The sequence below is a fragment of the Panthera leo genome, chromosome D3 (genome assembly GCF_018350215.1).
Source record: "Panthera leo isolate Ple1 chromosome D3, P.leo_Ple1_pat1.1, whole genome shotgun sequence".
NCBI classification, from domain to species: domain Eukaryota; kingdom Metazoa; phylum Chordata; class Mammalia; order Carnivora; family Felidae; genus Panthera; species Panthera leo.
Window position 1 is genome coordinate 57,600,777 of NC_056690.1, and position 27,499 is coordinate 57,628,275.

Below are 27,499 nucleotides of genomic sequence, written 5' to 3' on the forward strand. Positions count from 1 at the left end.
AACTTGTGCTCCATGGTTTTACATGTTATAAAGTAAGAACAGTAATAGTACCTTCCCCATAGCTGGTGTGAAGATTAAATAATTAATCTTAATTCATGTCAAGTGAATAGTAAATGTTTTTAGCTACTAAAGGTTAGGTGTTTGGGCTTCTGCTTCTGACTATAATGAACTAGCTTCTGGCAGACCAGTACTCCTATCCACAACAACCAGATAAGGCAGACAAAACGTCTCCTTGAAGGCCCCAGAGAGCTTTTAAGGCAGCCAGGACTTGGGAAGCCAAGATCCCAGAGAGGAAGGAGAGTCATTGAGGTCAGAGTCAATGAGTCTGACATGCTTTTCACCTTGATGCACTTACCAGTTCATCAGTGGCAGGTGCAGAGACTATGAAGGCAAGCAGAAAGTGACTGAGAGGAGGCTGGGAAGTCAAGGAAAGCCATGAACAGTTTCTTAGTGCCGAGGAGAAGAAAACAGAGCCCAGAGCTTATGGAAGTAGATGGATATTAATAAACACTCTGTGTATTCAGTCGAGACTGAAAGATTACTCCTAGAAGTAAGGGTTAACTGAAAACAGATTAGGCCTACAAAGACAGAAACCCAGTTCTGAGTGAGCTCCATCCTTAATTAGATTAAGGTCATCTACTCCTGCAGCTTGCCAGAGCTAAGGAAAATCATCTCTGGAGAAAGATATCACCCAGAGACTTAAAGTGTCTTCATAAAAAATGATTGCAGTCAATAAAATATACAAAGTATATCCAGACATGGATCATAGAAATATCTGTATGTGTGATACAGATCCTAGAGTTATCAGGTATGTTCATTAAAACAATTGTGATAAATACACTCAAGAAAATAGGCAGGATGGAGAATTTTAACCAAACCAAATACAGCAGGGGTATATAATATAAAGAAACAAGTAGAAATTATAGAAATGAAAAATAAAACAGTTAAGAACGGAGTAGATGAGTTCAACTGAAGATTAGGCACATGTGAAGAGAAAGTCAATGGCCTGGAATAGCTCAGTAGAAGACATTAAGAGCAATTTGTGGAGAGCAAAAAAGGGAAAATTCAGAAAAGAACCTAATAGGCATATACTACACAGATGTAAGATACATGCATTGAAGTCCCAGAATGGGAGAAGAAGGAAAATGAGACGGAAACAACATTTGAAGAGATAATGATGAAGATTTTCCAAGACCAAAAAATGGTAACAGGCCACAAGTTCTGGAAGTGCTATAAACCTCAGGTAAGATACATACAAGGTAAACCATGCATAAGCACTTCATATTAAAATTGATGGAAATTAAAGACAAAGAGAACATTAAATGCAGCCTGTGAAAAATAGACTCTCTTAGTTACAGAGAGGGAAGGAGGCAAACCATAAGAGACTCTTAAATACTGAGAACAAACTGAGGGTTGATGGGGGGTGGGGGAAAGGGTAAAGTGGGTGATGGGCACTGAGTAGGGCACCTGTTGGGATCAGCACTGGGTGTTGTATGGAAACCAATATGACAATAAATTATATATATATATATATATATATATATATATATATATATATATATATATATAAAGAAAAATCGATTCTCTTTAAAAGAACAACAGTAAGATTGGCATCTGATGTTTCAACTGTTACTGGAGTAAGTTTGCTAGTACTCCAAGAAAGTAATTGCTAATGCAGAATTCTGTATCCTCCAAAAATATCTTTCCAAGTGAAAGTTATATGGTAACCAAAAGTATCAAGAACAAAAGAAAAAACAAATTGTATTTTATTAAAATTAAAAGCATTTGTGCTTCCAAGGATATCATTGAGAAAGTGAAAAGACAACCCATGGTTTAGGAGAGCATTTTGCAAATTGTATCTCCAAAAAAGGACTTGTATCCAGAATATATAACTCAACAACAAAAAGACAGTCCGATAAAGAATGGGTAAAGGATTTGAATAGCTATTTCTCCATGGAAGATCCACAAATGACCAATAATAAATACATAAAAAGATGCTCATGAAACACAAATCAAGCCCATGAGATACCACCTCACACTCATTATGATGACTAGAATCTAAAAGAAAACAAGTGTTGGTGGAAAACAAGTGTTGGCAATTGGAACCTTCATGCATTGCTGGTGGGAAGGTAAAATGGTGTAGCCTGTTTGGAAAACACTCTGACAATTTCTGAAAAAGTATACTCAAGAGAAATGAAAACATGTGTCTATATAAAAAGTTATATTTTATAAAAAGTTAAATGTTTGTATTAGTATTTATAGTAGCCAAAAAGTGGAAAGAATCCGATGTCCATCAACTGAAGAATGAATAAATCAGATTTGCCATATCCGTACAATGGAGTATTATTTAGCAATAAAGGGAAGGCAGTACTGATAAATGCTATAATAGGGATGAATCTTAGACTTTACCCTAAGTGAAAAAAGCCAGCCACAAAAGACTACATATTGTGTGATTCCGTTTATATGAAAGGTCTAGAATAGGCAGATAAATCCATAAATCTTTAAGACAGAAAGTAGATTAGTGGTTTCTGGGGGCTAGATGGGAGTGTGATTGTGGGAATGAAGAGTTACTGCTCATGGATATGTGGTTTCTTGTTTGGGTGATGAAAATATTCTAAAATTGTTGTGATGGAGGCACGAGGCTGTGAATGTACTAGAAGCCAGGGAATTGTACACTGTAACTGAGTTATATGGTATGTGACTTACATCTCAATAAAGCAGTTACCCTAACAATGGAGGTAATGTAAGGATGTTTCTAGACAGTAGGCACTGAAGAAATTTGTTGCCAGCATACTTTCACTAATGAGATACTAAAGAGAGTTCTTCAGGCAGAAAGAAATTGTCACAGATGGGAGCACAGAACGGCAGGAAGGAATGAAGTGCGAGAGAAGAGGTAAATATGTGGGTAAATTTCAATGAATATTGACTGCTCAAAACAATGCTATGTCATGGGGTTCAAAATACATTTCTCAGTATCTCAAAAGGTCTAGACCATACTAAAATAGTCTAGTGCCCTTAAATTGGGACGTGATAATGCTCATTTTTAGTAGGTTACTTCTGATTTCAGGAAGCCATGTGATCATCTGTAGGGTAAATTACTAAAATAATAAATGAGGGGGCAGCTAAGAATGAATGGAATAATAGAAAAGAAATTGAAAGGAAATATGGAATAATAACGAATAGTAGATTAACCCAACATATGGTGAAAAAGGAGGAAAAAGGAAACTAGAACATACAGATTTGAACGTAAATATAAGCAATCACTTTAGGTTAACAGACTTTGATTAAATACTTGTATTAAAAAACTAAAATCACTAGGGGCACCTGGGTGGCTCAGTTGGTTAAGCGTCCAGCTTCAGCTCAGGTCATGATCTCATGGTTCCTGAGTTCAAGCCCCGCGTCGGGCTCTGTGCTGACAGACGGGAGCCTGGAGCCTGCTTCGGATTCTGTGCCTCGTCTCTCTGCCCCTCCCCTGCTCGTGCTCTGTCTCTCCGTCTCTCTCTCTCAAAAATAAAAGTAAACATTAAAAAAAAAACTAAGATCATCAGATTGGATTAACAAAACTCATGTTCTTCTTAAAAGAGACACATCTTAAATATATGGGCCCCAAATGTTGTAAGTAAAACACTGGAAGAAGATAAGCCACGCGGCACTAATGTCAGAGAAGTGGTGTGGCTGTCCTGGTAACAGATGGCGTAATGTTTGAGGTGAGCAACATTACTGGAGAAAAGGAGGAAATCTCATACTGCTAAGATTGTCAGGTCACTAGGAAATATCAGCCAATCAATCAATCAATCCAATGTTGATTGAATTAAAAGGAAAAAGATGCTGGAGAGGATGTGGAGAAACAGGAACCCTCTTGCACTGTTGGTGGGAATGCAAATTGGTGCAGCCGCTCTGGAAAGCAGTGTGGAGGTTCCTCAGAAAATTAAAAATAGACCTACCCTATGACCCAGCAATAGCACTGCTAGGAATTTATCCAAGGGATACAGGAGTACTGATGCATAGGGGCACCTGTACCCCAATGTTTATAGCGGCACTCTCAACAATAGCCAAATTATGGAAAGAGCCTAAATGTCCATCAACTGATGAATGGATAAAGAAATTGTGGTTTATATACACAATGGAATACTACGTGGCAATGAGAAAAAATGAAATATGGCCTTTTGTAGCAACATGGATGGAACTGGAGAGGGTGATGCTAAGTGAAATAAGCCATACAGAGAAAGACAGATACCATATGGTTTCACTCTTATGTGGATCCTGAGAAACATAACAGAAACCCATGGGGGAGGGGAAGGAAAAAAAAAAAAAAAAAAAAAAGAGGTTAGAGTGGGAGAGAGCCAAAGCATAAGAGACTGTTAAAAACTGAGAACAAATTGAGGGTTGATGGGGGGTGGGAGGGAGGGCAGGGTGGGTGATGGGTATTGAGGAGGGCACCTTTTGGGATGAGCACTGGGTGTTGTATGGAAACCAATTTGACAGTAAATTTCATATATTTAAAAAAAAAAAAAAAAAAGAATTAAAAGGAAAAAAAGAAACATTCACAGATAGTTAAAAGCAGCGTGGAGAGAAATCTGAGAATCCCGCATAACAAACATGTAGCTGTTGAGGACATGTCTTTTCCATTTACCGGGCCATAAAATGAGTTTCAAGAAATTTCAAAGAATTGAAATCAGAGTATATTTGCTGACTGCAGAGAAGTTAAGCTGGAGATCAGCAATAAAAAAAAAAAAAATACTTGAAAATCCTTAAATATTTGGGAAGTATGTAACACATTTCTAAATAACCCATGGATCAAAGAAGAAATCCCAGTGGAATTTAGAAAATACAGTGGACTGGAGAGAGTGAAAATAGGGCATATCAGATATTGTGGGCTGTAGCTAAACCCGACTTAGAAGAAAATTAGAGTCTAAAATGCACATAGTTGAAAAGAAGAAAGACTGAAAATTGTTAAGATTTTAGATGTTAGAACAAAGCAGCATATTAAACACAAAGAATGTAGAAGGAAGGAAATTAATGAGATTAAAAAAACCAAAATGCTCCCTCTCTCTCTGCCCCTCCCCCGTTCATGCTCTGTCTCTCTCTGTCTCAAAAATAAATAAACGTTAAAAAAAAAAAATTAAAAAAAAAAATGGGGCGCCTGGGTGGCTCAGTCGGTTAAGCATCCGACTTCGGCTCAGGTCACGATCTCGCGGTCCGTGAGTTTGAGCCCCGCGTCGGGGTCTGGGCTGATGGCTCAGAGCCTGGAGCCTGTTTCCGATTCTGTGTCTCCCTCTCTCTCTGCCCCTCCCCCGTTCATGCTCTGTCTCTCTCTGTCTCAAAAATAAATAAACGTTAAAAAAAAAAAATTAAAAGAAAACCAAAATGGTGGAAAAGCAACATAATGAAACCTTGGTTCTTTGAAAAGACTAATAGATGAATGAGGGTCCTCTCCTAAACTGTTAGAGAAAAACGGGAGGAAAGCACAAATTAGCAATATCAGGAATGAAAAGGGAATAGCATTGCAGATCTTGAAGACACAAAAAGCTGTAATCTTTAGGTACACCAGTGGTTTGTGAGATTTCATCTGCCATGTTTGTATTTAGGCCCAAACCTCCCAAAATTGATTTCTCTACTCAGCACCTCTAGTCGTTTTAGACATGTTAACAGAAATCCCAATGTTATCCTGTCTCCCTGCCCCCAACAGCTTTTGGCTAATGTTTCTCATGTTTGTGAAAGGTATCACCAATATATATTAATTTGCTCCAGCAGGAAACTCAAGATTTTGCTTCTCTCTGTTGGATATACCACACCTGATCAATCCCCATGTCTCTCTGGCTTTTCCTTCTCTCTTCCCTCTCTTGGCCTAAATCAGCCCTCTCCCTTCTCCTCTGTCCATCACCACGGCTTCCACCACTGTCCATCGCCCCTTCAAATTGCCCCTCAATTCCTGCAGTGGCATTTTCACTTGTCTTCTCCCTTCTGTCCCCACACTGCAAAGCTGGTCCTGTGGGCATCCATTTACAACCCTTTCACGGCTTCTTGTTTTCCTAGAATCAAGTCTAAAATCTCCTGTGGCCAGGACGATTCCTCTTCCACAGTCCTGGCCTTTCTTCTTTCAGTGTTCTGACTACTCACACTCCTCCCGCATCAGGGCTTTTGCAAACTTCAGCTCCCTGCTCCCCAAACTTGTCCCGCCATGAAAACAAGAACAGACACAACAAAGGTGACTAACGCATTGTCCTCATTTCCCTGAACTCCCACCAGCTGTTCAGGAACCAGTCCCAGCTACAGTGGGTGAGTGCTCCCTGGACTGCCATAATCATGGTCGGCTCCCCGGGACGTGGCACCATGCCATGAGAATGCCACGTCATTCTCATGCATGGAGAATGAGCTCGGGAAAGGATTATTAATCTGCATTAGGGAATGGAAGAGTGATAATGGATCAATAATAATCCTGGAATGTAGCACTGATACGGGTTTTCAAATGGACTGAAGTGAAACAAAACGGAAAAAGGCACCTGTAAACATAAGTAAATATTCCAGCCTCTTCAGGAGAGAAGTTTAATGCATTATTGGTTATTTATTTAATGATAAAAAGGTCTTTGAAAATAATTCAAATATTTACCAGATTATCACACCGCCTCAGTTTAAGCTCTTAATGGGAGAAATCTTGCCTTTGTCTTTCTTGTAGACTTTGGCAGAAGCCCTTGCCTTTGGTTAGTGAGCTGTACAGTTTTGTTGACTTAAATAGAAATCGGAGGCTTGATTTGGAAACTGCCTAAATCAATTTCAGGACATTGCTTCTCTTGCTGTAGTTGGTGGCCACAAATAACATAACTTACTAAAGGTTTCTGAGGAAGTAAAATCCAGCCTCTTTCCAAGTAAATATGTTCATATTACTTCATCATCCATATAGGCTGGATCTTCAAAAATATCCTTGTACTTTACCCTAAAACATTTATTAAAATACCTGTGATGTATTTGTTGTTCTGAATAAATTAAATGGGCACCTAGGGATTTAAAAGTTTGAAAAGGATTTGTTGGGGCTGGCGAGCAGGACCTGTTTTCTGATATCATGGAAATCAGTTTCATTTGGCCTTTCTGTAGGAAGACGGACCAACGTTACTTGTATTTTTTAAATATGTAAAATGATGTCTTTAGATGAAACTAATAATTTTTCATTGTGAAATGTCTTATATATACAAAGGAATAAATGTGAAAGGTTTGTACAGTCTGAAGGACAATGAAATGCATGCCGTGTCCTCGCTATCCATCTTAGGAAATGACAGAGGGCAGCCACAACGTGCGTGCCCCCCCATCTTGTCCCTTTGCAGCGGTCCGTATGGGTTATGGGGGAGCCACAGCCCACAGATGCTTGAATGGCTGAGCCAGGGTTTTGTGCAGGTTTTATTAAAAAATTGTGAAAGGATCATGGGGCACTGCTTATGGGAAGGCTCTCTTCCCTAACTTTTTTTGCTTGTCACCTGAGTCCAGTTCCTTGTCTTTGCTGTCTTTGGAAGGAGCCATAAAGTTTAAGGAAGCCACAAGCTTTGTAGTAACAGATGCGACATTTGAGGGCGAAACGGGTGTAGTGCTCTTAGAACTGACCAATGGAAATGTGCTGACAGCCTTTGTACTGCTCTTAGTGCTGGGAGGAGCCTCAAAGTGGGGCATCCAGGGGGCCCACAGTCAACCGTGCTGGAGAGAGACGGGACCCACAGCCACGCTTCATTTCTGAGCCAGTAGTGGGGCCAGCTTTGTGGGTGTGTGACCAGTGCGGTCAGAAGGGCCCTGTGCTTGCAGCTGCCATCTTGAAAGGCTTCATACTTTTCTCTTCGAATGTGCATTTTGTACAATGGGATGATGGAACACGCTCTAGAGGCTTGGAACCACAGCTCATGCATCATTTTGCCTTTTGCTGCCCCCTTCCCTCCCTGGGAGGGGTTCACAGCTGACTACTCTCCACTCTCTGATGCTCCAGGCCTTTCCGCCAAGCACCTGCTGTTGTCCTCTGTCCCCGGTAGGGGCTCCAGGAAGGACATGCATGATTTGTGGCATCTGAGGGCTGGGCATGATGGTGGCATTCCTTCATTGAGCTGGCAGTGTCCTGGTGTGTTCTTTGGGCACCTTGGTGGAGTGAGCTTCTCACCCACCACTGGTCTGGGCACTAAGCACTTCAAGTGTGAAGTTTCATTCCCTGGGGGCTGCGTGTCTGCTGTGGGTTGAGGTGGCTGTCTCACGGGAAGAGGAAATTGACCTAAAACAGCAATCATAAGATGTTGCTTCTGAGTCTGTGGGTCTACTGGGTGGTTCTTCCAGTTTGGGCCAGTTTGGCTGACACCTGCTGGGCTCTCTTGTGTCTGTCATCAGCTGGTGGGTCATCTGGAGGCTTGCTGATCCCTATTGGCCTCAGCGTGTGGCAGTTGGCAGGATGTCGGCAGGGGCAGCAGGAACAGACAGACATCCCGGAGGCTGGCTAACCCTGGCTTCTTCGTGTGCTGGCAGAGTTCCAAGAGCACTAAGCGAGGACAGCCCCAGGGGAACAAGTATTTTTCAAGTCTCTACCATGTCACATTTGCTACTGTGTTGGCCAAAGCAATACACAGGCCAACCCAGAGTCTAGTAGAGAAGGAATCCACCTCTCCATGGAAGGAGCCACAAAATCATCTTGTAAGTGGTGTGGATCCAAGGACGGGAGGAAACCAATGAAATGACATTAACAAATGATATTTTGGATTTTCTTTGTTTTTTTTTCTCTTAAAAATCAGTGTATGTGTTCCCGCTTCTGAACTATTACCAAACTTAGCTTCAAGGATAACCCCTTGTGTATATTTATAGAACAGTTCCATGCAAATCTATTTTATTGCCTATGCTAAGGATCACTGGAGACCCGCTGCCAAACCCAGGTAATCATTAAGCTCCCCCAGTAATATGCCACTTCGCTGGATTAATGAAAGAAAAGATTATACAGATTGAGACGTGACATCAGCCTTGTTTTAGATGTTTTCTTTCTTTTTTTGTGTTTTTTCCAGGGTGGTGAGTCTGCCTTTTCTTTTTGAATGCACTGTCTCTGTAGGAATAATCCAAAGAACCCGAGTGACCTTGGGCCACCTGTCTGTAAGGCGTGGAGGGCCTGTTTTAATGGTTTGTCAAGGTGGAGTGACACAAAATTCCAGGGTATTTGGAAGGGCCCCTCTTGTGGCTCTGTGACCGACTCCCTCCTGAGCACCCTGCCCGCCCTCCCACCCCCCCAGAATCCTGGCCACAGATTTATAGCCTGCAGCCCGATCTAAAGTTTTCCTGTCACACCACTGTCCCTGCCGCTCGACTCCCCTAACGGCCGCACTTCTGGAACAGCCCTGTAACATTATCTTCCCACAGGGCTCCCTGCTTTGTCTTATGTCCTGAAGTGCCCGGCAGTGTCCTGGCCACTCTGCCCCCAGAGCCAAGGAAGGAGTGCAGGGGACATGCTGCCCGGGGGATCAGGGTTGACATGAAAATTGTTGGAGTCAGGAAATTCCAGGGCCCTTAAGTCATTCAGGAAGCCAGTTGACATGAGCGGCCAAGGATGGGGATCAGGTTGCCTTGGGGTTAGTAGGAATTGAGGATCCCTGTCAAGAAGTGGTGTTTTAGGGAGGTGTCTGAGTCCTCCACTGTGTAGGCAAAGTTTGGATGGTTCCGTCTGAATCTTTTTTTTTTTTTTTAATTTTTTTAATGTTTATTTATTTTTGAGAGACAGAGACAGAACACGAGTGGGGGAGGGACAGAGAGAGAGAGAGAGAGGGAGACACAGAATCTGAAGCAGGCTCCAGGCTCTGAGCTGTCAGCCCAGGGCCCGATGCGGGGCTCAAACTCACGAACCGTGAGATCATGACCTGAGCTGAAGTTGGAGGCTTAACCAGTTGAGCCACCCAGGCGCCCCTCGTCTGAATCTTGAGAATCTCCAGGTCGGAATGAACCTCCACTCACTCCCCATTCACGTTGTTGTATTCTTTTGTAACTGGCCCTTCGTTATCCCTGACCAGATCGAAGAGTTCATTTGCGTTTACTTATCAGTTTGCTTTTAAAGTGATACCCGAAGCTGACCCCCTTAAAGCATTTAGGGGATTTTACCGTTTCAGTGTGTCTGTCCAGCCCAGAAGCCCTTTATTCTTACTCCTTGGCTCATGTGATGGTTTAAATATTAATCTCATGTGTCTCGGGTGCACTGTTGAGGTGGGGCTTGTGTTATGGAATGGAGCGGGCAGTGTGTGTTGACTTGTGTGGTATCTTCACAGGCCACCTGTGCTGTGGGGACCCCCGTTGTGCACGTGTATCCCGCTTGCTAAAGGCTGAGATGTCTGACGTTGACCCTTTCCTGTAGCATACACTTCCTGACAGATTAAAAGGCACACGTTCATCTTTTCCATTTTAGTTAAATTCACTAGCACAAATTGCCCATCTGTTAATTAGGGGAGCAGGGTTGTGACACTGGCTTAGGAAGTAATGGCAGCCTTTCTTCTGGAGGGAGGACTGGGGCATTTCTATGGAGGCTGCTTGGGTCCCGGGAGCCCGTGGCTGCTAATTATAGAGAAGGAATACGACTGAGGATGAACGTCCACACATTATAACAGTTGGTTTAAATGGCTTTTTATTCTCTCCTGCGTTCTATTTGTGTGTTATATTTACTCCATAGAATGATCTTTGAGGGGAGGAAGCGTTTATGTGTTCCTTGGTGCCCAGCCCGTGGCTGACATATAATTTTGTTAAAATGGAACTATGGAAAGGGTAGTAATGATGCCCTGAATGTGAGGAGAGGGATGATGAGAACAGGCAGTCCGGCTAAGCGTTTGGGATTCTGTTGTCAGAGGCTGGGAGATTGTGGGATGTTCTGCTGTGGTTCCAGGCTGGCCGGGAGCGTCCGAGGCAGATACTCGGTGGGCCAGGGTGAAGGTGAATGAAGAAAACCAGGTCTTCGTATTCATCTCAGGCTCCTGAGAATAAAGTCAGAAGGTGTGGGATGGAGAGGATGTGCAAAGTGGCCACGGTGGCCAGTAAGAATGGGGCTGTATCTGCTGGTGGCGGGGGAGCCCTGCCTCTGCCCCCACTGAGGAGATCAGCATAGGGCTGGGTGGGGTGAAAGCCAGCACAGGGTCCTCCCTGCTCTCTCCATGCTAGGTGCCCCAACTGAATGAGCGGGAGGGCCACAAGCCGTGTATGCTGGAGCTGGCCCGGGTGGCCGGAGGGGGCTGAGAGATCACTTCTGGGGAATTTTGTGAGCGCGTTGTTGAGTGTAGCCATTATTAGAAAAGAAATTATGTAAATGTACAATTAAAATAAGTTCTCTTCGAAACAAAGGTAATAAATACTCAAAATGTCACTTCTTGATGGTTTGATTATATTGTACTGCTACCCATGCATTCGAGATTCCTGACATCTCTTGTAACTCTGTGGTGAAAATACTGTATAATGGTGGGGTGCTATGTCTCTTTTTCCAACTCCACACTCAGTGACTTCACCTTGGTGGCTTGAAACCGGCCATGGTGGGAGTATTTATACCACATACATGTGCACGTTCTGCATCTTTCCACACCAGAGCACGCTTCCTCTCTGACTTTGTTCTGTCTGTCTGGCCTGAGTGTGGACCCCAGCCTCTGAATGACTCACACCCCCTTGAGGAGAAGCAGAAACTCTTTATCCAAAAGCCTCTTTCTCTGGACTCACACATTTCCGGGGGCTGAGGCAAAAGAAATTGTTATGGCTTACAGGGCTTTCCTTATCCCCATCTTCTGGTCTGTTGATTAGAAGTGGGATTAAAGACAAGCACAAGTGTTGGTCCTCCCAACAGGACAGACTAAGTAAGTCTTCTTAGTTAACATCAGTAGGAGGTCGAAGCAAGACTGAGCTGCGGTGATTCTAGCTCGACACATGGTTTAGTGTTAATAGGTTCAATTTCTGATGGAATTTTCCATCTAGGAGTGATCAAGTCTGATTTCAGTCCACAGGAGACCCTTGACCCAGGAGATGCCTTCTGCAGGAAATCCTTCCTGTCTGCCTCTTCCGCAGGCTGGGGGAGGCGGTTTTTCTGCGTGTTTCCCCTAAACCCTGGGCGCGCCTCTCATGCCACAATACAGTGAGTTTGGCCAACTTGATCCTTGGGGTTGAATTCTTTTTCGGATCAGATGATCTATCTGTAAAATGCCAGTTAAGAATGCTGAACCTCACCAGCAGGCCTTGAGTAGTTATGAGGGGCAGTTTGTTATTGGAGAAATAAAATAAGTGAATCGAATAGGATTAACCCCTTCAAATGATTTAGGTGGGTATTTCTTACAAATAATAAAAAACAAATTCCTTTCATTCTGTTGAGGATAACTAGGAACAGGAGCCGTGGGGTCTCTACAAGAATCAGCAGCCTGTTACAGATGCCAATTCTAGACAAGTCGACAGCCTACCTTTCTCTTGTCGAGGATAATGAGCAAAGCTTTTCCATCAAAAGAGACTAATTCCTAATTCCTTGTTTGAAATCTCACTTATAGTGGGAGGATTACCAGGCATTTATCTAGATGTTTTAAAGTAGCTAAATACTTGCCTTCACTTTCCCCCAATCTCTTGTCATTTTGGAATAAGAGCCTCGGCTCATCAGGTAGATGAATATTGAGAACCACCCTTACAGCCCAGGAAATCAAGCATGAAGTTGGATTTCCTCATAATGTTCATCTTTAGTAAAATATTTTCCTGTATTTTAAGTGTATCGATCCTTCTAAATGTCCTGTAATGCTGGCTGCTGCAGCAACCTCAAAATCTTCATGATTTATCACAGCGAAGGCTCTTGTCTGGCTCTTGTCATCAGCCAGGATGGCTAGTGGATGCTGGGCGACAGAACGCTCTCTTCCACGCGGTGATTAAGGAACCGGTGCTCCTCCTGTCCGGAGCGCTGCTGGTTTCTAGACTTTGGAGTCCTCCTCTGGCTTCTCTGCATCCGGCCAAAGGCAAGAGAAGAAAGGTGGATGTGCAGGGGTGCTAAGGCCGGCCTGTTGGGGGCCCTTTTTACTTTCACTGAAATTCCATTGGTTGGTACTCAGTTACATGGCCGTTAGCCCACCTGTAGGCTGGGATATGTGTTCTCTGTGCCCAGGAGGAAAAGGGAATGGGGTTGGCACACCTGTGGCATTGTCTTGGCTATACCAGAACACTGAGATGACATAAACTACATTTTGCAAGTGTGGTGTTGTCTTTTTGAATTTCTTTTTATGTTTTTTAAAGTTAAAAAATATTTATTTATTTGTTTATTTATTTATTTATTATTTATTTATTTATTTAGAGTGCATAAGTCAGGGAAGGGGAGAGAGAGAGAGAGAGAGAGAGAGAGAGAGAGAGAGAGAGAAAGAGAATCCCAAGCAGGTTCCACGCTGTCAGCACAGAGCCCGATGTGAGGCTCGAACTCACGAACCATGAGATCATGACCTGAGCTGAAATCAAGAGTCAGATGCTTAAGTGACTGAGCCACCCAGGTGCCCCACAAACATGATATTTTCAAGTCCTCTGTAGGTTTGTGGCCATAGAAGGATGCAGAGTGGTGTAGTGATCGAGAGCATGGCCTCGAAGTAAGCATCCAAATCCCAGCTCTACCATTTACCTGTTGTGACCCTGGGCACATAACAATCTCTGTCTGTGCCTTAGTTTCCTCATCGTTAAAGGGGGATGACAATAGAAATGGATAGGGTTTGTGTGAGCATCCGATGATGTAATATATGTAAAATACTTAGAATTGTATATGGAACATAATTAACAACATGTAAGTGTTAAATAAGTTGAAAAAAATTAGACTAGTAACAAAGGCACCTAATGTCTTCTTCGGTACGTTGTATTTTGGATCGGCTGTCATTCACGTGGAGAATGGCTCTTTTATTTCAACTGTAAAAATGCTTATTGAGCAACTACTCATCGTAATGTGCCAGGTATGACCATAGAATCTGAATGAGCAGGCTTCTCACTCAATCAAAGGAAATGACATGTTCTGTGACTCTTAATCTGTGGTCACATCAGCATTATGATTTTGGTTTCCACGCGGCACATCCTCCATGGCTATTCCTGGGGCCCTCAGAGTGGAAAGTGACACTGGCACCAGAGGGCTCCTTCTCCTCCTCTGTCCACATCTACCAGACCGTGTCAGTGCCACTCCCTCAATAGGTGTTATTTCTGTCTACTCACAATGGAGTTTGCTCCCAATTTGTTTGTACTAACACATAACCTCTCCAAGTTATGATCCAAATTTCAGAATAATGCTTGATTTCAAAAGACACATGAGGGCAATGTGAAGTGATTTCTCCATACAAAGTCCCCATCCCAGGAGGAGGCTGGGCTTAAAGGCTCTTTCTCTTGCAGCTCGACGACTGCACGCTACAGCTCTCCCACAATGGCGCCTACCTGGACTTGGAATCCACCCTGGCAGAGCAGCGGGACGAGCTGGAAGGCTTCCAGGATGATGCTGGGTAAGAGCGACGGTTGTCCCTGCTGACTAGTCCCAACTTTCCAAGATTCCACCATGGCTTTGACGGTCTCTTTACTCACAGTCAGGCAAAAGAAGGGAGATGCAAGTGACTGACCAGTAGTATTTGCAAACCCTTTTGTATTTTGAGTTACTCTTCTTTTTTTTTTTTAATTTTTTTTTTTAACGTTTTATTTATTTTTGAGACAGGGAGAGACAGAGCATGAATGGGGGAGGGTCAGAGAGAGGGAGACACAGAATCTGAAACAGGCTCCAGGCTCTGAGCTGTCAGCACAGAGCCCGACGCGGGGCTCGAACTCACGGACCGCGAGATCATGACCTGAGCCGAAGTCGGCCGCTTAACCGACTGAGCCACCCAGGCGCCCCTTTTGAGTTACTCTTCTTGATGAGGCCACTCAGGGGCAGGATAATTTCTGGCGTAGTTTAGTTAAGCGGCTTGTAAGTTTTTTCTAAGTTTATTTTTCTATTTTGAGAGAAAGGGAGAGCATGAGCAGGAGAGGGGCAGAGAAAGAAGAGAGAGAATCCCAAGCAGGCTCCATGCTATCAGCACAGAGCCTGATGTGGGGCTCGAACCCGTGAAACTGTGAGATCATGACCTGAGCGGAAATCAAGGACCAGACTGAGCCACCCAGGTGCCCCTAACTTGTTTTTTTTTTTTTTTAAGCCAGATATAATTAAATTAATATTTTCTAGATTTTAGTAGTTTGACAACTATTTTAAGCATTGTTTTTAATATCTTTCTGGGTATTTAGTTTCCTTGGAAGATGCTCTAGTAGTTTATTTTCTCCTATATCATCTTTTGAACTCATCACAGTGGGGAAAATAATTAGTAATTATGTTAATCAACATCAAGTTATTTTCAGCTTACATTTAGAATGCTTAATACTTGTGATTGCTGTGAATCTGAATACAACAATAAAAAAATCAGAGATGTGTACAGAAAGTAAAATCACCATAGGAATATGAACATATGGTCAGCTATTCCTGTATTTATGAGGTTATTGAAATAGCCTTTTGATTGGGGCCCCCTGCCTTCCTTTCTGTTCTCATCCACTCAGAATCAAGTATATCTTTGATTTCATCACCTTCCTCCTTAGAAACCTCCAGAGATTTTTTGTTGCTTCCAAATAATGCTTAGCTGTATTAATTTGGTGTTCGAGGATCTCTGCAGAAGTTGCTCTGAAGCTGCCTTGCCCAAGTTAAAAATAGATTACAGCCAGATGAATATTGATTCTTCACGAATGGCTCAATAAATGAGGGAAAGTGGGAGCCTTCTTAGTTTTCTACCTGACCCTAGTTTTCCCTGCCTTAACACCTGCCACAATTTACAGTCCTTTATCCCTTAATTGTCCCCCAATTATCTGCCGCTAAAGCTCTACTAGGTCAGAACTGGGCCTGTCTGAATACCTGTCATCTAGCTTTTTTTCAACACATTATAGGTACTTACTGAACATTGGTGACCAGTAAAATGGCAGGATTCCACAGTGGAGTCCTGAAAAACATGACCATGAGCCCTAAGGCTAGGGTCCTTGGTAGGAACCAGCAGGGTTTTCTGAGGACCCAGCTGTGTGTGGGAACAGACCTGAAAACTATGATAGACTGTACACACAGGAGGGGTATCATTATTATGTCACACCAGATTCTATTCATCATCATTAAACAAATTAACATTATTAGATTGATAGACTTGAGGAGATTCCATTACTATAGTTGTTTTTTAATGTGTATTTATTTTTGAGAGAGAAACAGAGTGTGAGTGGGGGAGGGGCAGAGAGAAAAGGAGACACAGAATCTGAAGCAGACTCCAGGCTCTGAGCTGTCAGCACAGAGCCAGAAGTGGGGCTCAAACTCACGGATCGTGAGATCATGACCTGAGCTAAGTAAAGTTGGATGCTCAACCGACTGAGCCACTCAGGAGTCGCACCCATTGCTATGGTTTTTACCGAGTGTTTGACAATGACATCCCTTTATATAAGATGTGAGAATTCAGGCTGGATGACCATCTAATTGGATGACTTCACTCCAGGAGTGTTATGAGTAGATTGCTGTCAACCTGAAAAATGTCTCTATTGGTATTATAGTTGAAGACCATGCCCTGTTTGATTTTTTTTCTTTATCCAAATTTGAATTATTTGGAGTTGGGAGCTCAGGGGAAAAAAGGAACACTACATTAGACACCAGTATCAAGAGTTAAAAATGGAGAAGAATATAACATTTACAGAATGCCTGCTATGCTAGCCACTATACCAACCACCTTATTCACGGCATGTGTATTTAATAGTTCATCTTAGTGGTCATGTGACTGGATTTGGTTGTTTCTGTTTTTCATCTGAAACAACTGAGGGTCAGGAGTTAAATTACATGTCCTAGGAGACAGAGTCGGTGGAGGGTAGAGCCTAGTTTGAACACAGGTAGACTGATTGCAAGTGTGTACTCCCCCAGCCATCCCGAGAGCTTCCGGGCAAAGGCATTTCAGGTTTACTCAGGATGTGCATTGGCACCTTGGGTGACGTAGGTTGGTTCATGCAAGGACATCATCGGTCCCAGGCTAAAACGCTGGATTTAGTTCAAATAGCACTCAAGCACACTGCACAGAGGCTCCAGAGAAGACACATTTGCTGCCATCATCTGGCACTGTCCGCATCAGCAGTCAGGTGCAGCCTGACTCAAGAGGTTCCTCAAGAGCCAGGAACCCTGCTGTAAGCTCCCAGAGGAGATCCTGGGGCTTTACTTTCTCACTCCGTTCCTTTGTGAATCATCACCTGGCCATCAGTCCATCTGAGGGGACCAGCCATGACCCCATTTCTGCACCCTAAACCTAAGATGAATTATGGCAAGACAAGAAGGCAGGACTCATACGTGGGAAACTGTGAACGGGAGAAGGTAGCCAGACCATGTTGGGTAGCTGTGCTTTTGGCAGGTGAGCTCCAAACTCACCCAAGATGGGGCTTTGTATCATCTTTGAAAAAGCCTGGGTCTGTGGTGACCCACCCCTTGTCCTTTGGAATGTACTCAGGATGACATTCCTTTTTGTCCAGAAGAGTATGAAGAAGCTACCTTTACTGACATTGGTGGGGAGACTCCTCTGTCCCTGGCCTAGGTTGCAGAAGACAGGCCAGGGTGATGCTGTCCTGGCATTGCCGGGTCACTCTGTTGTCTCTGGATCATTTACCACCACTGAGCTCTGACAGCATGTGGCAAATTGCTGAGAACTAGCTGCAAGCAGCCTGAAGGCTGAGTTTTCCCACATAGGTGGGACGTGTCTGGGTACATACACCTGCGGTGTCATTTGTGCTGAGTGTCCCTGCTAAGTCCTCTCCTAGGAGGTGTGGCATTTGGCAAAGGCCATGTGCCTAAAAACTCATGTCTCCCAGGGGCGCCTGGGTGGCGCAGTCGGTTAAGCCTCCAACTTCAGCCAGGTCACGATCTCGCGGTCCGTGAGTTCGAGCCCCGCGTCAGGCTCTGGGCTGATGGCTCGGAGCCTGGAGCCTGTTTCCGATTCTGTGTCTCCCTCTCTCTCTGCCCCTCCCCCGTTCATGCTCTGTCTCTCTCTGTCCCAAAAATAAATAAAAAACGTTGAAAAAAAAAAAAAAAACTCATGTCTCCCACAAATGGCAGTTAAAACATAATTTCTTTCTAGTTAAGAATTGCCTTTTTGAGGTATGAAAAGGGCAAACGAAACCATCCTTTCTCTTGATTTGTGTGAATTACAGCAAAAATCTGCTAATGTTGTGACCGTATAATGAAGACGTGTGGCAGGTAGTGTGCAAACGGTAGGGTTTTTTGTACAGTGTGTTCTGAGAGAATTTTCCTTGCTGGAGGAGTTTCTTTGTTCTTGTCCATTACCCTGCTCTTTTATGCCAAGACTAAAAATTAACTCACTGCTTGTTTAGAATTATCACGTAAGCTATCGCTAACTGGAGAAGAGGAGAAAGACCTTCAAAGGTAGAAGGACAAAGCAATTATTATGCTGCCAAAATGGAGCCAGGTCGATTTATTGCCTTCCAAGGCCAGGGAAATCAGCAACCACAGCATGGTGTAGTGGAAACAGAAGCCCTGAACCCCCTGGATTATTATTCTTGACCCTGCCATTGTGTGACCTGGTACAAGGCACTTTATCTCTAATAGAGGTTTATAAAATTTATTTATAAAATGAGGACAGTATTACCCAGGTCCATTTCCCTCCCCATGTCAGCGGGGATCCCAACAAGGTCTCTGGCACCGGAGGAGAGCACGGTGGGGAACAGCACGGCGTAGTGGTTGAGGACATGGGCCCTGCGGTTAGTCTCATGGCTGTGTGACCGTGGGGATGCTACTTCACCTCTCTGAACCTCAGCTTCCTAGTAACTGGGGATAATCCTATCACATCCTTGTTGGGTTGATGCAGGCAAAGCTATGATGATGTGTAGTATCTGAAACATTAAGCTAGTTCCCAGCATAGAATACAAACTCAGAAGTAATATCCTCTACTATAATTACAGTTAGAATTTGAGGAGATACACTGAAACGGGAATCACTGGATTTTAGACCTGGAGGGGCCCACGCGGGTGAACCGCTCTGAAATCTCCTTTCTTCGAGTTAGGGCAACCGAGGCGAGATCCTTGCCCGCAGGGCAGAGCGGGGCCAGAGAGACTGCCCCCGCCTCTTTTTTGCTTATTTCCACCTCCTTTGAACTCTGAAAGAAAACCAGCGCCAGCCGAGGGGCACAGGGATCTGTCACAGAGAAGGTGGGGCCAGAGGTTGGCCCTGAAGAGGGTAGTGGCTTTGCGAGGTTGAGGGGGCCGTTTCAGGGAACTCAGTAGAGCTACGAGGGTCTCGAGGAGCAGAGTGCTGCTGAGTGCTCTGAGGACCAGTGTGGCTGTTGCACGTGGGGCGTGCGTCCCCGGGGCTCCTACCTTTGTCTCAGTCACTCAGGGTGCTCACCTTTGGCTGCGTTCAGGTCTGCATCTGAAGGTCAGCTCTGATTCCTTCCCAGGTTCCTCATCTGCCAGGGGGGCTGCTAACTGCTCCCCGCCGCCATACCTGTCCTCACAGGGCTGAGTGGTGGTGGGGAAGTCGGGGGCCAGCCATGTGGGGTGGTGGTGGGGGGTGGGGAGAGCTTGGCAGTGTGAGGGTTGTGGCACAGACGGGAGGGTATCAGGCCAGGCAGGGCTGGAAAGGGCTGAACGTTCGCAGGTACTTAGAGCCAAATACTCCTGGCCAAAGCTGCCTAGAAATGCTGGCTTCTAGGTGCCTGCTTCAGGAGGTTGGCGTGGGGCCCGGGATCCTGGCCTCTTGGGGAGCTCCTCAGGTGGTCTGATGTTCGCTCAGGCACCTACAGCACAGTCTTGGAGAGTATGAGCACCACCTGAGGGACTTTAACAGGTTCCCTCCCTGCCCAGCTTCAGACCAATGAAATCAGAACTTGGGGGTGGGCCCAGGCAGAGGTGCTTTTAAAGCCCTCCAGGACTGCCTGGAAAGACCATTCCTGAAAATGCTGCCGGAAGTTGAGTGAGGGAGTGTGACACCCCCCCCCCCCCCCCGCCCCTGCCAACGCTGAGCAGACGACGGTGCAATGGGGAAGGCTCTGCATGCACTTGAATGCAGGTGGGGGAGCCCGTCTGCTAGGGCGGTGGTGCCCCGACACTGTCAGCTTTGCAGTCGATGTGCTTCGGGGCCCCGAGGGGTTGGGGGGAGCTCTCATTTGACTCTTAGATGCCTAACTTCTTGACCTGTAGCTCATGAGCCTCCAGAAACTGTGTGTGGGTCCACGAACCCCTGGCGTTTCTGTGCAGTTTGTGCATATGCAAAGTTTTGGATGGGGGAAATCAGCAATGAAGAGCTGAGCACTGAACTTGCCAGGATGGCACCTTTTGTTCGGAAGGGCTGGTTGTCTCCCTCACGGCGACCAGGGGCAGGCAGGCTTGGTAGTCTGCAGTTTGAGCCTTGCCCACACTGAGAAGACAGCAGACCGTAACCTTCAGTGATTTGCCAAAAGAGCCTCAGGCCCCAGACCTGCACTCTTCAGCTGAAGGTAATCCCTTAAAAGGAAAAGGGGGAAAATTGCTCGTTGCTTCCTATCCATGCCCTAACCGGAGTCTCTTTCAACTTGGGAGGAGTTTTGTGTATAGTTTGTTTTTTCAGGTTCAATAGGTTTTTAGATGTAGGTTCAGTATGTATTTCAGGTGATTTCTTTATTCTACTAGACCTAGAAACAGAGGAGACACAGGTAAAGATGTGATTGGATAAGGTTTTTTTTTCTCCCCACATCACATGGCAGGACAGGAAGATTACATATTCCTTCAAACTTGACATTTTTGGGATACAAAGAATTCTTTGAGAATCTATTGAAAGGCTGTGAAACTTCTCCCCACGCAAAACCTTGTCCACCAGTCCTAGGCCAGTGCTAGGCTGCCTATCAGTAACCTGGAGGAAACCTGCTTAGAAATGCTAACTTCTAGGCAACTGGGCGGCTCAGTCAGTTACGCATCTGACTCTTGATTTCAGCTCAGGTCACGATCTCACGGTTCGTGAGTTTGAGCCCTGTGTTGGACTCTCTGCTGACAGTGTAGATAGAGCCTGATTAGGATTCTCCCTTTCTCTGCCCGCCCCCTGCCCTCCCACCTTTCTCTCAAGATAAATAAGCTTAAAAATATATATATTTTTAAAAATGCTGGCTTCTAGGCACCTACTGCAGGAGCTTTGGTGTGGGGCCTGGGATTCTGGCCTCTTCAAGAGCTCCTCAGGGGGTCTGATGTTTGGTCAGAAGCCTATAGCATGGGCTCTCCGTCTTGGAGAGTACGGCCACCACCTAAGCAACTTTACCAGTTTTTCTTCCCGCCCAGCTTCAGACCAATCAACTATGAACTTGGGTGGTTGGCCCGGGCAGTGGTGCTTTTTAAAGCCCTTCAGGGCTGCGTGAAGGAGACAGTTCTGTAGGAAATCGGACAGGAGAGCATGAACTCCTATGCTGCGTGGACTGTGGGAGTGGAAAGGCTCTAAGTAGCTTCAAATGTCAGATTGCATCCCTGGACAAGGATGGCATCAGGTGGGCCTGGGTGAGCTGAGGTGGGCTCTGGGCTTTAAGGTGTGGGTGGGCGTCAGAAGAGACCTGAATTGCAAAGAAGGAACCCTCCCAGAAGTCAATCAGGTACCAGGGAGGGTGGCCGCTGTGACCTAGTGTACCTGAGCCTGATAGCTGAGGAAGGCGGGGTTGGGGGGTGGTTTGGGGTATGTGGTGGGAAGGGGGGGGGGGTGTGCTGTGAATCTAGAGCTGTGGTACTCGTTGACGGATTATAGCAAAACATGAGGAAAATGGGCTACATGACATTAATAGCTGGGTAACAGTGACTTGAGAAAAGTAGCGAGGTTCTGGGGTGGGAGCAATCTGGGGAGAGGGAGAGGGCTCCTGCAAATTAGGTTTTGTCGAGCCATACTCGAGGTATGAGGTGACCAGGTGAGACACATTGGCCTGGGACCCAGGTGAGAAGCATCAGGGGCCAGGGAGGCTGGGGTGATCCCTTGGAGGAAGGGAGTTGTAAACCTAAAACTTCTCTTTAAAAGCAAAGTCCAATTAAAACAAGGGTAATTAGGGCCATTTGAAGGATGATGTGTTGATGACAAGACGCTCATAGGAGCCTGGACTTATTTTATCTTTCTACTTTGCCATCTTTAGGATGTGACTTCTGTCTTCCCTATTTGATCACCCTTCAAATATGGCTGCTCGTCTTCTAGCATCATTAAGGCAAGAAAGCATGTAGTAGTTAGGGTAGATCTTGAACCAAAATAGGAAGGTTTAAAGATAAGTTTGGGGGTACTTGGGTGGCTCAGTGGGTTGAGTGTCCAACTTGGTTTTGGCTCAGGTCAGGATCCCAGGGTTGTGGTATGGAGCCCCACGTGGGGCTCCATGTGGAATATGGAGATCGCTTGAAGTTCTGTCTCTCTCCCTCTGCCCTTCCCCTGGGCTCCTACTCTGTCTTAAAAAAAAAATAAATGGAAAAAAAGTAAGATGAATTTGTTTCTTGTTTAAGAGTTCAAACGTAGACAGTCATCCTTAGGTCTGGTAGAACAGCTGTCATGTCCTCAAAATCCTTCCATCTGTGTGTCCAGAGTGGTTTATTCAGCTTTTTCCTTCTCCTCTGCCTCCCGGCTCCTGGGGAGAAGGGAAAGGACAGCGGGGTGTGTGTCCATTCCTTGTACACATAACTTTGCTGTGAAGTGAGAGGAGTTCTCTTTTCCTGTCTTGAGGCGGGATGTACCTTTTACCTTGGCATATCCTGTGCTCTCCAGCACAAAGTAGACACCTTTGAACATGGGTGGACCAAGGGAATGAAGGAACATCAATCTGGGAGGCAGATGTAGGGAGGTGATAGTTCAGGCTTTGGGGTCAGACTTGCTGGGAGGAGCCTGAGCTCTTTGAATTTCTAGCTGTGTGACCTCAGCAAGGTTGCTTAACCTTTCTGGGCCATAAGTTCCTCACTGTAAAAATGGCCATGTAACCTACTTCGTAGTAATCTTGTGAAGACCAAATCTGCATAAAGAGAGGCCTGGTACCCAGGTGAGAAGCGTTAAGGACCAGAGAGGCTGGGGTGATCCTTTGGAGGAAGGGAGTTGTGAACCTAAAACTTATCTTTAAAAATGAAGTCTAACTAAAAAGAGGGTAGTTACAGGTCTGGCACATAATAAGCTTTCTGTAAATGTTAACAAGTTAGGATTATTGTCTGAACCCAAACTGACCTAGTATCCTATTGGGAGCAGAGGAAAAGTATATCTGTGATTTAATTTCCTTAAAGTTTTTAACTGTGAAACAGGAGATGCGGGCATATTTACTGGAAAAAGTGGGGATAAAATAATTAGATACCTTTATTTCTCTGAAGCGAAAAGAATTAGCCAAAAGATTGTAGAGTCAGTGAAAGTGAGAGGGTCACATATTAAATAAAAATCTCTTTCTCTAGTATGTCCAGTAAGAAAGCTGTGGAGGGAGGGAAGTAATCAGATTTAAAGGGTCCTTATGATTGGTGTCCTCCATGCATTGACCTTTGATACATTTTTAAGCTTTTTTTTTTTTTTTTTTTTTGACATTTATTTTCAAGAGACCCAGTGTGAGTGGGGGAGGCGCAGAGAGAGAGGGAGACACAGAATCTGAAGCAGGCTCCAGGCTCTGAGCTGTCAGTGCAGAGCCCCATGCTGGGCTCGAACTCACTAACCGTGAGATCGTGACCTGAGCTGAAGTCACACGCTTAACCGACTGAGCCACCCAGGTGCCCCAATCTTTGATACATCTCTAAATAAAACCTGAAACTTGCTGTAATTCTTGAATTCTTCGAATAAACCTGATTTGGTTAGCCAATATTTTCTTCATTTGCATCATAATTTTTTGAACCTCTCTTCCCCCATTTGTTATTTTTTAAATGCTTATTTTGAGAATCCCAAGCAGGCTCCATGCTGTCAGCGCAGAGCCTGACGTGGGGCTTGATATTGCAAACTGTTAGATCATGACCTGAGCTGAGATCAAGAGTCAGATGCTTCACTGACTGAACCACCCAGGTGTCCCTGCATTGTAACTTTTTAATGCGTGTGCTTTTTTGTTAGGTTCTTAGCCTTGAGGTTAAGCCAGTCTCTAATAATGCCTCTCTTGACCCTTTGTAAGCCCTGGGGAAGGTTACCTAGTGAGGTGACCCTGCAGCAAAGGGCAGGATGGTGCAGGTGACTCTGGAGTCGTCCTGCTTTCAGCCTGGGTCTGTTCTACCAGCCATGTGACTTGATGCGGTTGATCCCCTTTCTCCAAGCTTTACTTTCCTCATCTGCAGAGTGGGCATAGCCATGACACCCACATCAAAGGTGGGAGAAGTGGGGGGTGGGGTGGGAGAAGTGGGGGTGAAGGACACCTTCTGTGGACCTGCCTGCATGATCACCACTTCCCTCCGCCTGGGCCAGTCCTCTTCTGTGCTAGGAATTCCTGGGATTTGGAGCCTCCTTTATCTCAGGGGACTGCTGCTGCCGTGGCCCCCAATTCCACACAGGTTTCTTTCACTGAGGATTTTGTGTATGGAGGCAGGCGGGGAAGGAGGTAGAATGTTGAAGCAGAGGAATTGTAAGTGCTAAACTGCGAAATAGGCCTTTTTTCTGTGGTCATGTTTAAGATTAGTGGGGGGCACTGCGGAGGGGACAGGGAGAACCCCAAGCAGGCTCTGCACTGTCAGTGAGGAGCCCGATGTGGGGCTTGAACTCCTGAACCACAGGGTCATGGCCTGAGTGGTGAGGTCATGATCTGAGTGGCAACCATGAGTCAGACACTTAACCGACTGAGCTGCCCAGACGCCCCTGTTCTGTGGCGTTATAAATTCCCTTAGGGTTTAGCATAACCAAGCCGATTGCTTGCTTTCTCAATGTACAAGCACAGAAAAGAGGACCCCTCCAGTATGGTGTGCCTGCCATTGCTTCCTCAGGAAGACCGTCCTTGTTTGCGTGCAAGTGCCTGGAATCCCAGAGCAACCATACCACATGCCTACTGTGGGACCAGAGAGTTCTGTGGGAAAACAAGCACTTCCTCAACATTGGATTTTTGTCATTGTTTAAAGATAAAAGCAGGGCTATCAATTGGCCCTTCTGAACTTTTCCAGAACCTGAGGTTTTCTGAAATATTTTACCCGGCCATTCCCTACTTTCCCCCCACATCTGGGCATCTAAAGCATGTACTTTGTCTCCATGCTTTATTTATTGACTCATAACTCCTGATAACATGAGTTACAGAAAATCTTCCAGATCTGTGGACTTAGGGTTGGCTATTACTCATAATTAGGGTCTGGCCTTCACTCTTTGATTCTCTGGTCACTGTTCCAAGCATGGCTTCTGCCCATCTCTGGGTGAAACTACACACTTGATGGCTGCTCCCTGCCCCACCGTCCCGGAACCCCTTTCCTGTTGCCTTTTCCCAGAACACACTGAAGTCTTCTCCCTCATTCTGTTCCATGCGCTTAGGACTTTCTAGTATGATCACAAGAACTGAAGGAGTGTCAGCATCTAGATGGTCAAGAGGAAAAGGAAGGGTGTGTGTGTGTGTGTGTGTGTGTGTGTGTGTGTAGAAAGTCTGGAAGTCTGGGTTGATAGGAATCTAACCTTGTGAAGATGGGTCAAGTGTTGTGTATTTGTTACAAGCTCCTTGAGCCCAGTGCCTTGCACATGGCAAATGTGAAAGCATCAGATGAACACAAAGTAGAAAGGAGGGATCTGAAGGGACCATAAATGTAGGTCTTGTGCTTATAAGCAGCTGCTGGGGTGGAGGCTACTGCCTCCTCTTGCAGGACTATGCAAGGGGTTTTCCTTTCTCCTTTGAAAGAAACCATTTTAAAAACCATACTTCTTTGTCCTCTTACCTGGTCTCGAGAATAAAATATACTGTTTCAGTGATTGTGAATTTATAACCACGATATTAACCATGTGCCCTGGTCAGATTTGTTCCCTTGCTTCCAACACAGCCACAAGTGCAGGAAGCAGGAAAGCACTGTCAGACTGTGTTGTAGGGGAAGCCCTGATGGGGAGAAAGGAGCTGCCAGAAGAGGGATGGCAGGGAGTTCAGCAGCTTCGAGAGCCAGCAGGTTTTCTGCTACTGTGCTGGTTGGCTGGCTCCATTTTATCTTTGTCCACCGGCTCCCCACTTTGTCCAAATCTCAAAGCCTCTGCTACCCTTAGGTAGACAGGTCTGCTCTTTTCTCCCATATATCCGCTTAACTGCTATGTGGTTGAGTCCTTCTCAGCTCAGGGTGGGAGGACCCCCCACTCCCACCCCCCCCCCCCGACCCCGGGAGCAGAGTTGGGGCACAGGGCCATCCTGGTTGCTTCCCTGAAGTGAGAAAGAGGAGGAGGTGAGACAAAGCATGGCGTAAATTGTCATTCCTGAGAATAAATAGCCTGTAAGCTACTGGGTAGACTCCTACCTTCCTGTGAGCGAAGAGTGAAAGCTGTAACAGTATTGCCCTGATGGACAGCAAGCCAGCTCTTTTTGGTGACTCCACTGTGTATGCCCTTCTTCTATATCCAAAAATGTAAACGTGGTCAGGGGAATCATCAAGCAGGATTGTGTTGTCCTATTCCAGGGATTTCATTTGGGCACAGATCTTAAAATTGTCCCAGCATGGGTATGTGCAGACTCTGTGGACGGGATGAGTTGACCAGGTTTGGTAATAAAAGCTGTGTGCCCATCCAACAGAATCAAACCAGATTGTTTTATTTCCTGTAAAACCCTGTGACATGTTATTTCTGGATAAATTCTTGTTCTGTATAGGTCCCTGCTGATCTAGAATCACTTTGAGGTGGGTGTGCCAGAACCTTAAAGCTGATTGATAGCATGTACGTGTCTTTTTGGTGACTGCTCTGATACCCATGTATATTTTGTCTCCTGTCTCCATTAGGCGGGGCAAAAAGCACAGCATCGTCCTGAGGACACAGCTGTCCGTGAGGGTCCATGCCTGCATTGGTGAGTGACAGGTGCAGAAGGGGAACTTGCCATCGGCCCTCAAGTGATTAAATGTGTGATAAGAAATGTCATCTAAATGTTAATCCCAATAAAATACTTAGGAGTATGCTATTCATTGGGGTTGGTCCTTACCACAGGTGGTTAGTTTAGTGAAGTCATTTTTGGCAATCGTTTTTTGAAGCCCTGTTTCATTGCAACTTCCTTTGCTTTTTGGTTAGTCAGCAGAGCTTGAGGTAAGACAGATTGTTGATGAGATTCTTGATGGGGTTGTGTTAGTGTGAACCTCCAGCCAATTGAAGTGATATTCACCTGCCTTCTGGTGGCTCCATGAAGCTCGCTGTGAAGAAGTGGGGGCTGAGCCTCCAGGCTGTGCTCAGGTGACAGGGAAATCTCAGGTCAGTGTAGGATGGGGCGTCTGTAGATCGAAAGCAATATGGTGTCAAGTGGATGTGTTTGTGGTTCAGAATGGTTTGCCAGTGATCATACCAGAACCCTACTGGGGCCATTCCTGCAGCCATTTTCCTGTACCTGTTGTTTTCCCCATCTATACATGTGGGTTGAATGGCAACGAA

The 27,499-nt window shown here is 45.3% G+C and overlaps 1 protein-coding gene across 3 annotated transcripts in view; it reads left to right on the top strand.

The window, feature by feature from the left end:
* Window positions 1-27,499, top strand: part of FHOD3 (formin homology 2 domain containing 3) — a 475,942-nt gene that overhangs the window by 45,881 nt on the left and 402,562 nt on the right. For all 3 annotated transcript variants that reach the window (XM_042910026.1, XM_042910027.1, XM_042910028.1), the window contains exons 2-3: window positions 14,350-14,456; window positions 26,863-26,927. In XM_042910026.1, the coding sequence (XP_042765960.1) occupies window positions 14,350-14,456; window positions 26,863-26,927 (172 nt within the window). The remainder of the gene's footprint in view (window positions 1-14,349; window positions 14,457-26,862; window positions 26,928-27,499) is intronic.